Here is a 14,097-nt window from a genome sequence, read left to right as displayed (position 1 = left end):
GCACTATTTCATAGACCGGTCGCGATCGGACGGCTCAGGGAGATTGCGGTGACGATCCGACGGTTCAGGAGGTTGATTTGGCTTGTTTAGGAGACCTAAACCTAATCTAATTAGGTTTTAAACCACGTTTAAGCCTTTAAAAAGGCCTGTGATGAACAGAAGAAGGTGTGGATCGGATTTGCACCGTACGAAGCCCGTACGAACCCGAGAAGAGAGGGAGGCGAGAGCGCTGTGAGAGAAGGAGCAGGAGGCTCCTGGATAGCGATCGCCAGGCACTTCAGGGGTTCAGGGGGGCCTTTAAGAGAGAGAGAGCTTTTGTGAGGAGAACTTCAGGTAAGAGAGAATTGGGTGTACAAGGGTTGAGGATGAAGTCTCCTCTTGTAAAATTTTCTTTTTCATAGTGAAGTTTGCATGTCCCGTGGAGGCGAGCCCTTGTGTGACTGATCCACGTATTTTAATTGTTTTCTTTTTATTTTGTTTCTTCTTTTTTCCTGCCGCATCGCGTGGTACTGAAAAAATTTTGAAAGATGGTGTCCTGATCAGACATCCATCCAACAGTCTCAGAACTCCTTAGAGCCTCAAGAAAAAGAATATTCAGAGTCAAAAGCCACATCTTTCCTACTGTTTTCTTCAAAGACACAAAACTTCAAAAAATAGGTTCTACGGACAGAGAGGAGTGGAGTTAAAAATGTGTGGTCACAATGTAAGAGTGGAAAAATATATCTTCCCAGCGAATTGTAAGTAAGAAATAAGAGTCCGTTTGGCTAATTAGGATTTAAATTGGTCTACTCAAAAGATGGTACTGGATATTTGTAAATATAGATCTAGGACTGACCTAGAATTCAATTTTTTTATGGTTATATTGGCCCAATTCACGAATTTCATATCATTTTGGGCCCAATCATTGAAATAGACCCTTTGTTAATAAATCAAATTGATTTTACAAGTAGAATGCATATTTTTTTAAAAAATGCAGAAAATGCTTGAGAAACTGTATGGAAATTCCTGCAATCAGTTTCATGTTAGCAAGGAGACAATATAAGAGTAAAATGCATCAAGTACAATAAAACAAAAAATGAAGATGTTCATGTGTTTGTCTTGTGACCTTTGTCCATAGTCTGTTGCATCAAACTAGTGCAGTTGTTTCAAGACGAAATCAAATGTTAATCAAGATAAAACAACAACATGATATCATGTTAACTAGTTAATCTCATCCCAAAAACTTAAATTATTAAAAGAATGAGTTAATAATACATATAATTGGGCCCAAGAGAGTGACTCCATCGAGCTGTAGGGGTCCATGTATCTTGGTCACAAAATTCTTTCTTTTGGTTGCAAGTCTTTTATATTTTTAATTTACGACCTTCGCTCAGTATTTATGTACGTGCGGCCACTTGTCAGGTAAAATAATACATGCACGTAAATGCGAAGTCGAGCCTCCGCAAAACAGGAATCAAACAAGTTTCACTCCCTCGTAACCTCACCTTAAAATGACAAGAAGAGAACATGCCAGGGAATCTTCCATGCTTGTCGCTCCTCTCTCGCTTCTCCTTTTCCCATCAACAGAGCACAAAAGCAGAGCAAGTCATCTCCACTTGGCCCAAAAAATTCCCCTTATTGCTACCCACATACGCCAGAGTGTCAAATCGTTAGACATGGTGGCTTTTCTCAGGATAGGATCGACATGACATGCTTCCATTGTAAGATTACAATGGGTCCCAATGCATGCCTTTGAGGTCGTGACAAGGTAAAGAATAAAGTTGTGTGGTCAGACCTATACGTGGGAAAGATTTTATCCCCGACCTTTCTCATTCACCTTTCATCATCTCTCTTCTCTAGGTGTTGGTTTCAAACAAAATATTCTCTTTTCTCCAAGAAAAGAAGTAAAAACAAAAAAAAGTCTAGATCAAGGATGTCCGCCAGCATATGCCGTTGCCCATTGCAGTGGGCAATGGACATGTAAATGGCCAGTGCCCACCCTAGATATCCATAAATACCCAAGAGAGGGAGCCGGCATTTCTGTGGCCATCAAGCCAACAGTAGACACAAATGTGCAGTTGAATTACGGGGCAAATCTTTCTTGGCAGCCAGCCAGTCTGATACACCGAGGTGCCAATGAGTATGCCTACTGCCAAAGGAGATTTGCCCGGCAATTCACGTGCACAAGCTCTCATCACCATCATCATCATCATCATCATCATCATCTATGCCATTCAAGCCAACAGTACACATAAATGTGCAGTTGGATTACAGGGCAAAGTCTTCCTTGGCAGTCAGCCACTCTAATACATTGAGGTGCTAAGGAGTGTACCTACTGCCCAAGGAGATTTGCCCCGCAATTCATCTGCACAAGCTCTCATCAACATCATCATCTATGCCATTCGTGCAGGTTGATTTGGTCTGTTTAGTTCTTATTTTAGTTTCTATATGCATGCAAAAAAAGATTCTAAACTAAGCATAGTTTGACTCTAGGAAAAGTGTTGAAAAATAATAGTCTCACATCAGAAAAGTTTAAGAAATCCTTGGCGCTTGTGTATTCTTGGACCTATTGATATGGGTGCTTCGATTTATGATAGGATGTTAACATAAGCAAATATATTACAGGAGAGAAATCTGCAATATGATTTGCACTCATGGCCTAGCTCATGCTAGATCATTCAAAATGTGTGTGTGAATGAGAGAGAGAACAATCGAATGTGTGTGATCTTATTTTGGATTTACATAATTGGCAACCACTCTATACACAAGTATATATTTTAGCTACTACGCTGATAACCATGTAAGCTCTACAACTAGACTCGGTAGAGTCCGGCCAAATTAAGTTATCTGTTTAGATTCAGATCGAGTCTAGGTCAGGTGAAATGTTTCATGAGCGGTTTCCATTTTAGACCTTGGTTTAGTTAACAAGTAGATGAGATACATGCAACCGTGTGAAGCACACTGCTGGGCCGTGGACCAGATCTAAAGACCACTGTAGATCCCAGGGAGTGCCAGAAGAGTATATCCCATGAGGAAATAGGGGAAATTTGTTATACATAAGGAATGATCTTAAAATAAAACTGGAAAAAATAAATTTCAATGCCCTGATATTCCATAAGAAAGTAAAGAAGGTATTTGTTATAGAAAATAAATTTGCAAGAGGTAAACACTAAAATTAAAAATATAGGCAATTTGATTTTCTTTCAGCACCTTCTTTATAGAACCATATGTCATTAGCTACACGAAGGAATATTAACTCCTAGCAGTCTTATGGTCAAAAAATACAAAATTTGTTATAAAAAAAAAAAGGAGAAATATATTAAACTTATGCTATATTTCCCCTATGGCTGAGAGTTGGAAGGGCTTAGCAGAGTGGTGGGCCATTTTTGTGACAAAAGACAGTTTAAGCTCTCTATGCTCTTAATTTTGCAGATAAAGAAAATCATCTTTTCGTGAAATCTATTATTTCAAAATTATAGGAGTTTTAAAAGTAAATGGGAGATTTTGGGAGCATCACTCAGTTTGTTTGAACGGAGGATGGTCGTTGTATTTTTCAAATGAAAGAATGATTCATCTTCGTTCATACGATTTCACAATGCGATTGTGCATCTGTTATTCAAGATCTATGCATACAAATGAATGAAAAAATTTTGAGTGTTTGAGATCTGCAAAGCATGATCCAACAATTAATGTTGAAAAAAAAAAATCTATCGTTCTTTGATGGAAAGATCAACCCAAACCCCTCAACTAGCCGGCTAATTGGTATTTGATCTTTGTGAGATGAGTATGACCCGAGATCCTAAGTTATTTGGTGAATAGGAAATTCGAGTGTCCAAATAGACCAAAGGAGAGATTTTCATACACCAGATATACATTAATTAAGTCCGAACGTGATCTCAGGTAGCATGTTCATCACATTTAGCGGCATATAGTCAATGTACAAGACATGCTCATTAAGACTTAAGATTAACTTAAAAGGACATATTTTGATCATTCCACGAGGGGGATTATTCCTTGTCCCCAACTAGCGCCTATCTACACGTATCTTCTCCCCAAAAAGTGACATTTCTCATTTTTCCAATCTTTTATTCGAGAACCAATTGTTGCCTGCCAACTAGGATTAGCATGCGTGCTGAGTTGTCAACGCGTCATGCGTTCTTAAGTGGGTGACCCACCATACTGTTTAGAGATAAATTCAAATAAAAATAATTGTTTTTTATGAAAAAACCCATGGAACCACCAATTTTTTCCCGGATATGCGAATCCGTGATCCGCTGCAAAAGTGATTCCAGCAAGCAGCAGGCTGGTGGTGGGGCCAATCTTGATGTTTTTTTTGTTTCGGCTATCTCTTTCTTGCTCTGATCGGTCTTAAAAGCTGTGCGGTAGTGCGTGGACCTTGTGAGATGGAATCACGTGCTCACAGGACCGTTGCCATTAAAGCGTGGCATCTCGTCATTCCAAATTCAAAAATGGCCGATTTCTGTTCTTCCTCGCTTTGAACTTCAGCTTATACTCCATCCTTGTCTCCCTTTAGATTCTTTGCTTCACCTTTGTACACTGTCACATGGATGATGAGATGATCTTAGAAAGCCTAGACTCTCTCTGGTTCTTCTCCAATATCCTCTCGCCATCTTCTCCAATTACTTGTTTCAATGAAAAGAATACCCAGGACTCTCATCTCAGTGACCCTCGAAAGGCAAAGCAACCAGCACCAACCACTCAAATCCTTCAGTCCCACCAACTTAAGTCTCCAAATATTTGTCTCCAAGCAGTAGGGAAAGCAACAGGATCAGAAGGGCAAGCAACAAAACGAGAGAATAGTGAAGCATCCAAACATCTAAAGGAGTCCTACGTGGAACAGAGAAAGAAAAAGAGCAACCGAGAACAGGGTATGAAGAAATTACAAAGGTTTAGGGTGTTCACGGATTTGGGTTTAAGCTTTGGCGAATTGGGGTCAGATGGTAGACCATGTTGCACACTTTGGGAGCAGCAAAGAATGGCGAGGTCATATGGGCTGAGGCAGCCATTTCGTTGTTACAAGATGCCCCCAATGAGTGATGGTTTGGCCATGAAGGAGCATCTTAAATCATGGGCTCATGCCGTTGCATGCACTGTCAGGTAACTGGGTCTGGAATGTTACAACCATCCACCCTCTATTCTTTCTCTATCCTGGTAGAAATCTTTAACAAGTGTAAAAAATTTGTTCCAGTATGTTATATTCAGTCAAGATACTGTTCCTGCTGTTCCTTTTGCTGGTTTGTCAATGCTATTGTTTCCCTCTCTTATCATCATTGGGTGAAACCATGATAATATACAGGAATGCTCTTTTTTTTTTTTTTAAATATGGCATGAAGGAATGATTTGAAAAAGAGTTGGCCAATTCATAAGAGTTCTTAAGTTTAGATGAAACACAGAATGGCAGCACAACGTCATTGTCTTAGATGCTGCAATCTTTATTTTTATTTAGTTTTATTTTATTTTTTGTGGGAAGGATTAGGCACAGGGTGCCTAAACAAATTCATTTAGGTAATTAAAACAAAAGAGAAAAAGAAAAGCAAACAAGATGCTGCAATGTTTAAATAGTTTTTTTTTTAATTTTTTCTTAACATTAATATTGGGAGAGCTAGGAGTTTACACGTCCTACATATGAAAGTGAGGATGATCAGCAAGAGTCCCTCTTCAACGTTCAGAATATTATGCAAGCAGAAAGTGAGGGTGAGATTTATTTATAAAAAGCTCTCTACAAATAATTAGATATACAGGGAATAAATGATTTAGGAGAAACCCAATGGCAAAGGATTTTATTCCTTGTTGGAAATTGCCTCTGGAAGTTTGAATGTGGGAGGTCTATCTGCGCCTCTCCTTGAATATTCTCTCCATCTTCTGGCTGCTGCTGCAGCTGTCTTTGCTCTCTCCTTTGCTTCCTCCTCTGTTAACCAGAACATTTCCAAATTAATGTACTAGGAATAAAAAGCAGCAGCATCTTTTTCTAGTAGAATTTGTATTGTTTTTCTTTTCCAAGTAAAATGAAATTCTCAGGAGCAATGATCAATCACATCAGCGAATGACTTCTTTGTGCTTGTATGCTTGGAGACAGAGAAGAATCAAATTTAGTACGTGCCACATGAACTTAAAAAAAAAAAAAGAAAATTATTTTTGAACCAACCAAAGAAAAAGAAAAGCTAGTTTTCCAACTCTTAGATTGTTGGCCTTGCAGATAACCATATGGACAAAATTGTTGAGTACTTGAGATTGCAATTATATCCCATTAACACTAACAATGTGTCTTAAGCAGCAATAGAAAAGAGATTGATTTGATTACTGCGCTGCAATGATCATTTTAAATCAGTTAAGGACTGCGGGCATTAAAAACCAAAAATTATATGGGCCTAGGGTACAAAATGGTTGATCTAGAAGAATCTTTAATAACACCATTATACTTCCTCAATCCTTGTATACTGATGCAAATGGAAGAATTTATATAAGCTAACAGCTAGGAAACATCAAGGACCACCCTAAAAGCTCCCAGCATTTCAAGTATCAATGGTCACCAAGGTGAAAGGTACAATAAACATTGACTTCAGCTCTCCTGTTGCACAGACATCCAGCAACAGCTGACAAGAGGGCTAGTCTTTCTAAGGGCCAAAAATGTTGCTTGAATAACATTATTGTTAGCGTGAATGCTAAAAGCATGAAGCTTCAAGCTAAAGAATTACACAAAGAAAGTAGATTTTTTGCAGTGTTACAAGCTGCTTAGGAGAGTATTCAATAAGGACTAGAATGGTGAAAATCAACAACCACGCATGCTCCTACAACACAATTTAGATTCTCGGAATTTTGATTATCTTAGTGCAGGCATGAGTTTATCAGTTAGAGATATGTGACGTTCCATTAACTTTTGTGACATGATTAGCTCACATGATGAGAGTTGTCCTAGACTAGCACCAATGATAAAATTGGGTTTTCTTGCAATTTGAAGAAAAAGAACAGCATATAAGCACAAAGACCTAACAAAAGAGTGTTACAAAAGCAGCTCACAAATTCATTCTCATTATATGCTTTTATATTATCAATGAATTTTCTTCTTTTACAAAGAGTACCTGTGTTTTGGTAACTTTTTGGTTTTCCCCAAAGATCACTCCAAGCCCCACTTTTATCAGAGTCCTTTTGTTTCATCATTCGCAACTTAGCCTTTTCCTGCATGAGAAAGGAGAAGTACAATGCAATGAATAAACAAGATCAGAAAAGTATGCCCACATAACGTTGAAACCCAAATTGAAACCATTGCTACCACAGAATGTGTAAACAGAGCACGAAATCCTGAAGATTAGGAAAGAAAAGCAAAGGATATTAGAAGCTAAGATTCAAAGAAGATGAAGAAGAGAAACTGGGGCCTCATTCAACCAAAAAGCTCCAGATTTACTACCAAATGGGAGAAATAACTCAACCTTAAAAAGATATAGTATATGATAACAATTGTTGATGCTTCCCTACACTACCAAATTTTTCACTCAAATGCACTCATGCACGTGTGGGCGCACACACACAAAGTAATTTTATTGACAGAAAGAAACATAAGTTTGGCAATGGAAACAGAATTATTAATTGTCAAGCCTTTTCTTAGTAATAGTTCACAATAATCAAGCACAATAAACAATTGAACTGATCCTTTTGAAGGGCCATGATACATCCAAAAATACATTAAGCAATAGGTATGTGAAAGGAAAGAGATTGCAACGCATGACAAAAAGGCAAAGCAATAAATATAGAAATCATGGGCCAGGACGTAAGTAATTTAGACAAAAATTTGGGCTGATGAGTAGATAAGGTCTTAGGGAACTGGTAGTAATACCAAGATTTTTGTTTGCCGCTTTTCCCACCGTGAACTTGCCTAGCACATGCATGTAAAAGAAAATGGTCAGAACTTCAAAAAAAATGCAATAAGAAACCACTGGACAAATTTATCCATAATCTGCATAACCTACAGAAACATGTTTCTTAAATTTCAATTCAAAATCAAAAAGATAAAGAAAGGGACCAGATGGTTGCAGTTAAGGCATCGCTTTGTTCAACCTCCTTTGCATGTTAGAGTTATTGGTTATGTATTGCCATTTGGATGGACTATGGAACAAGCTACTTTTTGTGCATGCAATGCACCGTATGTTCATATATGATATGAGAATGTTATATTTGAGGGGCAAAAGGTAGCATAAATATGTATGTTAAGCTATTGGCTCCTGATTAGCGGATGCATTTACATTAAACTTTCCAACCATTGCAGCCCAATTAATATAGCATCAGAGAAACGGATTGTTGTTATTGGCCCTGTGTGGTCGCTTTGCAAACATTCAAATGACATTGGTTCACCATCAGCTACCTATATTGATAGCTCAGAACTATCACGGATTCCAACTTTTTATCAGGTACTACCGCAGAAATGGTCAAAGTTTGACAAAATCAGACGAGTCTGGTCTAGATTCTAATCCAGCATCAGATCTCAAGTCTTGCATTAGTGTCTTCTATCCCTAATCCATTTTTTTATACTGAATAATGACCCAAGATATATTCCAACCACTGCAGCTTCTTCAAATGGCAGACACCCAAAACAGATGTTGGTGTCATAATCAACTCCTTTGTAACTTATTAAGGCTTTTTAAGACATGCATTCCATTTAAATGAAATTTCAGCATTATCTTACGCACCACTTCACCTTGAGTCCTTAATGAGTCTTTTCTTGTAACTATCTAATTCAGTACCAAATCTAGTTGCTGTTATTGGGCTTTCTTTCATATGTTGCACACCCAGAGTTGAACTCCTGGCTGTTTACCATTGATCCCTCCATACATGTGTAGTGGCTTTGACCGCCTGTCTTTTTGCACTTGACCTTATGGTAGCCCACCCTCATCATGATGATGAAAGTGGTGAACAGACTGCTGAACATTCAGTTTGCTGGTGGAAGCAATTAGATCATGCATCCTGTCACCCATTGATGAGTTAAAACAGGAAGAGATGTATGTCCATGTGGATGAACAATCATGGAAATGACTCCTTAACAGAAGTTGATGCAACAAAGTCAACAGTGTTGCAGGATTCTCATGTGGATCAAATAAAGAGGTGACATGCATGAGTGTTTTAAATAAGAGAAGTTAAAGATGACATGGTGTGATACAAGGAAGGGCAGAGTTAGAACTGAGTGCCTTAGAGGAGGCACATTGAAGTTAGACAGGAAAAACATGGCTAAGATGATCAAAGAACCTATTCAGATATTCATAAGGGTTTAAAAAACAGAGGCAATAACATAATAAAAAAGTGAAAAAAATAAGGGTTGCCAGAAAGGATTTGGTGAGATTTTCACCGACGAAGTTATCACAAAGAATTTTGCCTAACAAATAAGAATGGTGAAGAAAAGGCCAAATTCTTGACCAAATAAAATGAACAAGGCCAGTTAGGGTCACATGTTTATGTTAACTTCTTCTGGTTGTCAATATAAAATATTATTAGGTGCATGAAACTGATTGAAGCATGATCCTAGATCATAATTCAAGTACTTTTTGAAAGTCAATGTGCTCTAAAAAATTAACAACTGGTATTAGTATTTAACTTGTTCAGATGTCTAGCAACAATCATTTGAATGAATAAAATCAATAGTGCATCAGCAGATGACTAGAAGTAAACTTAACAGATATAACTATTACCATTCTAAAGACATCGATGGATGAACCTCCCATTCCTGAAAGCATTAGCCCAACCTGTTGAAATGACAACCCAAATGTGTAAAGATGTTAATAAGCATCCATATGTGTGTATGTATATAGAAATATACATAGCCTTTATGATCCTCCTACTTGAAACATATCTATCCACACACACACACACATTTTGTTTGTGACACTGTTCATGTCCAGATAAGTCAAATATGCTTTTCACCCGCCAAGTTTGAAAACGTTAAAGCTAAATCTGTAATTTAAGCAAGACATCTAAATCAATGTTTCTTAACGTTTGGTAGTCTCGCTTTCCTCTACACTACATGATGGATTATCATTGAACTAATTATCTTGCCCAGCTTCATACCCTATATCATGACAAAAACCACAGATAATAATACTTAAGATGCATCGATCACTTGCAGCCCATGTTGGATGATCAAGGGTTTTGTACAACTTAGTAGGTACAACAATCAGGTCAAGTTTAACCTCGGATTGTGAAAATATTTTGTGTTTGAAACTTATGTAAATCATAATAATCTAGCATTAAAGCACAAGATCAGGAATATACATTTGGGAAAGAAGACAGTGAAATATAGAAATTTATCTTACATTCACTCTCTCCATCCTTCGCATTTCATCTTCAAGGAGAGAAACTTGTCCAGCAGAAGTCCAATGAATGCAATCAACTGGGCTGGAAAATATTATTGACACAAATGATCAATATGATATTATAAAATATCTACTAACAATAAATATCAAATAACTACCAATTAGTGAAAAATATTGTTTATTATGAATTAATTAGTTTAACCCTGCCGGATATTTATTAAGTAAATGAACAGTACAAGAGTCATGGAATGATTTTGAGGAATAATTGAGAGATAAAAATAGAATTATCATTAAATCTTTAAACATTCAATGCAGGGCATGACTTAGATGAAAATTGTTTCTGAAAATGTAAAGGCAAAAGCTTTCATGGGCCTCACAGCATAAAAGGCACAAGAATCCCAAAAAACAAGCTTTCCAAAACTAAATAATCAGAAATTTAACTATCATGCATAATTTATTGCATCATATATTCAGAAATGCCCTCAGATATGGGAGAAAATTAATTTATTAATATATGATGGGATGATGGTTTCTATAAAATAATACATTGAACTGTAAAAGTCTAAAGCTCATGTTATCACTTAAAAGTGTATTGAACATTAGCATCATTTGTTGTGTCCTGTATTTATATAAGAATTAGCACTTAATGGATGAAAACAGAGCATGGTTGAGTAGATTTCACTTCCTGAATGAGATTCAAAGGTTCTAAAACACAAACTTGATTTTAATTTAATTTCAAGAAGGAGGATCATGGTTTTTGATTTCCAAAGGACTAATAAAAAAGCCTATCACCTAAAATTTTGATTAAGATAACAATATTCATCACTTTCCCAGGCAAAGCTAAACTTAATTGAGGATGTCGCAATCAGCTAGCATCAGCTTTCAAGTAGCATTATGCATTCAAAGTGGCAAATCTCAAAAGTGCATTAACATGGATTAATTTGGGCAATCAAACCATGGATGAGTCAGTAAAAAAATAAGTTTTGGAACCATAAACATGCACTTCTTTAGGAGTGGCAAGATAATTTTGAAGCTTTAAATATCAATTTGGGCAATTAAAACATGGATGAGTTAGTAAAAAAAAAATAAGTTGTGGAACCATAAACTTGCACTTCTTTAGGAGTGGCAAGATATTTTTGAAGCTTTCAATATCAACACTAGATTATTGATCCTAATATGAGATCATAGAACTCTACCAAGCTTTCACGTGAACATTGAAATAACACAGTTTTAGCTATTCTCCTCTACCACTCACCAACTATCAATTGCTTGTTGAACCAACTCAGGATCACCAGATTGGCTGCAAACTCTTGCTCGTCCAAAGTCCTCCTCAATCCGAAACACATCTGGGGCCACATTGGCACAATTTTTACATCCTGTTTGTCCAAGAAGAAACAAAGGTTATTGATGGATGCCAATCTATAGCAGAATGATAAAGTTGATTGCCAAAATTTGCTCTTGCTCGACGGGTAGAGTGTTCATTGTCTTATTGTGCATATCAAAAATAAGATTTATGTATGCATGTATGTATCATATTTTGATGCTCTCTGATTACAGAAACAAAGTCACTCTAAGTTACAACAAAAATATCAAGAAGCTACTTGACAAAGAGAAGAAAGAAATATTTCCACTACAAATCTGCTTTAACATTAAGAATTTAATGCAGAGGTGGAGATCACCCATACCTATGCAACTAAACTCATCAACAAATGCATGATCCTTTGGGGTAGTGTCATCCAAGAAAGGGTTGATAGCAGTCAATGCATACCCATGAATTTCATCATATACCATACGCTGTACAGGATCACTAAGCACCTGCTCTTCCCTGATCCATGTTAGCTTACTGAATTAAAAAGTTCAGGACAGATAGATCCTAAACTGCCTGTTTTTAGGTTTCATGTCAATTAACTCACCGCATAAACCTCATTGATGAACATACAAAAGTTTGTGATATCTGAATCATTCCCACTCAAGTCCGGATGGCAGGCTTTCATGCAATTGTAGTAAGCTTTCTTTATCTGCTGAGGAGTGGCATCTGGAAGCTGGCATGCGTAAATGTTTATATACTGTATCAGGACCAAAACATACTAAAAACAGAGGTATTCATTCATCTATTATTCCAATAATTCTGTATTTTACAAGTATATGGGATCCAAATGAACCATCAAATAGTTTATGGTACAAGAAACAGATACAATTCTAGAAGTGATGCAGCTTGACATCCATTTTCTATGCAAAATCACCAATTCATTTTCTTGAATAAAAATAATAAAACCTTAATTGAAATTTCCGACAGAACATTCAGTATATAGCTAAAACAGAATGAACATACACAGAAAACTAGTTTAAGGCACTACAGATGAAATAATTTTATCGTTTTTTGTCTATTAAAACAGTGTATGGTAATTATCAATAAAATGCTCACAAATACACATGCTCATGTTTTATAAGCCACTAATTTCAATTTGAGTTAATCACAGTAAGAACTTTACTTCCCGTGGACAGCCAATTTAAGAAACTACAATTGCTTAAAGCATCATACAAAGAGTTGGATTTTTTGTATGTACACCTTTATAAACACCTGAAATTGCATACATACCATCGTGAATTTACTACCTATATGTATACACCTATAAATTATTTTTCTTTGCATGTCTATCTTGCAGTCAACATGCTATCTAACACCGTGAAGAAACAATATGCTTAAAATTTAAATGGTTGAAATACCATTAACTCAGCAAGGATAGACTTACAAAAAGAAATAATTTATAGGAGAATACATGCAATATATATATATATATATATATATATATATATCAAATGCTAGTTCTAAACATCATCAAGCAAACCGTAACTTCGAGTGTAGAAGTGCAATAAGCAAAAACATTTATAAGAATACATATGTAAATAGTAAATTTATAAGTAAATATGGTTTCTTCAATTCTCCTATCTATCTCCTAAAATTAGAAGCCCATGTTCTCCTATCCTCGATCAGATCTAACTCGGACCTATACAAAAGCATGGACGTATGACAAGAATTCAGAGATTAATTAAGTTCCTAAATCGTTCAGTAGACGAGCCATTTCTCGTTGAGCATTTCATGTACGGTATACCTCTCTTCCAAATATTGAATTTATAAACCATTTTTTTTATAATAATTCTCATTGTGCTTCCGTTACCATTTCTGCAACGAACCTTGATTTATACAAAATTTAGTATTACCAAACATTGCGAACATCAAAGGAGCAAACACTTTTCGGCTAACGCTATACATGACACAACATTTGTTGCAAGAATTCCCGTAAAAATTAGCCGGACAGCAAATTACTATTGGAAAAGTAAAGACTTCTTTTGGAAAAAATATGGTGCAAAGTAAAACTGTTGAGAGTTAAATTACCAGTCCAAGAACGGCGTAATAATCATCCGCTATATCATCTTGCGAGAACGAATCACCTGCTACGGCGTTGATCCTAACATCTCTTCTCCACCTCCTGAAGCAGCGGCGGCGGCGGTGGTGGTGAGCAGTCTGTGCTAAGCTCCGCCGCCGGTTTCCGGAACAGAGGAACGACGGCGAGGGGCTCTGGAATTTGACGAGCAAGTCCGCACAAAGCGGTGAGAGCAATTGGGCCATCGGCAATTAAGAAAGGGAGGAAAAAAAAAAAAATCCGATTCGATCCCAATTCCTTCTTCTTTCTCTCCCTATATTCTCCTTTCCTCCCTTCTCTTCCCCCCGCCTCTCGTTCCCTCCCACCGCGAGGCCTGGCGGTTATTTTCCCTACTATTTTTCCACGCCTCACGGCGT

At 36.9% G+C, this 14,097-nt stretch overlaps 2 protein-coding genes across 2 annotated transcripts; one reads left to right on the top strand and one right to left on the bottom strand.

The window, feature by feature from the left end:
* Nucleotides 1-4,463: 4,463 nt before the first annotated feature.
* LOC109505983 (uncharacterized) lies at nt 4,464-5,251 on the top strand. Its single transcript, XM_019851197.3, has one exon. The coding sequence runs from the start codon at nt 4,544-4,546 to the stop codon at nt 5,099-5,101; it is 558 nt and encodes a 185-aa protein (XP_019706756.1). The 5' UTR covers nt 4,464-4,543; the 3' UTR covers nt 5,102-5,251.
* Nucleotides 5,252-5,673: 422 nt separating this feature from the next.
* On the bottom strand, nt 5,674-14,067 carry LOC105047489 (chaperone protein dnaJ C76, chloroplastic). Its single transcript, XM_010926427.4, has 9 exons — nt 13,693-14,067; nt 12,209-12,337; nt 11,981-12,110; nt 11,551-11,671; nt 10,296-10,377; nt 9,675-9,728; nt 7,832-7,870; nt 7,080-7,176; nt 5,674-5,908 (listed from the first exon to the last, which is right to left on the bottom strand). Exons 1-9 carry the CDS (start codon nt 13,924-13,926, stop codon nt 5,781-5,783), a joined length of 1,014 nt encoding a protein of 337 aa, XP_010924729.2. The 5' UTR covers nt 13,927-14,067; the 3' UTR covers nt 5,674-5,780.
* Between the last annotated feature and the right edge of the window lie 30 nt (nt 14,068-14,097).

Source organism: Elaeis guineensis, chromosome 6 (genome assembly GCF_000442705.2).
Source record: "Elaeis guineensis isolate ETL-2024a chromosome 6, EG11, whole genome shotgun sequence".
NCBI lineage: Eukaryota > Viridiplantae > Streptophyta > Magnoliopsida > Arecales > Arecaceae > Elaeis > Elaeis guineensis.
This window is presented reverse-complemented; position numbering and strand designations above follow the sequence as displayed.

Excerpts from the sequence above, each read along its gene's own strand:
- LOC109505983 (XM_019851197.3), top strand. The coding sequence starts at position 4,544 with ATGGATGATGAGATGATCTTAGAAAGCCTAGACTCTCTCTGGTTCTTC.
- LOC105047489 (XM_010926427.4), bottom strand. The coding sequence starts at position 13,926 with ATGGCCCAATTGCTCTCACCGCTTTGTGCGGACTTGCTCGTCAAATTC. Across the intron at positions 11,672-11,980 it reads TGATGAGTTTAGTTGCATAG|GATGTAAAAATTGTGCCAAT; the intron begins GTATGGGTGATC and ends TTGGACAAACAG. Across the intron at positions 7,177-7,831 it reads AGCGGCAAACAAAAATCTTG|GAAAAGGCTAAGTTGCGAAT; the intron begins GTATTACTACCA and ends TTTCTCATGCAG.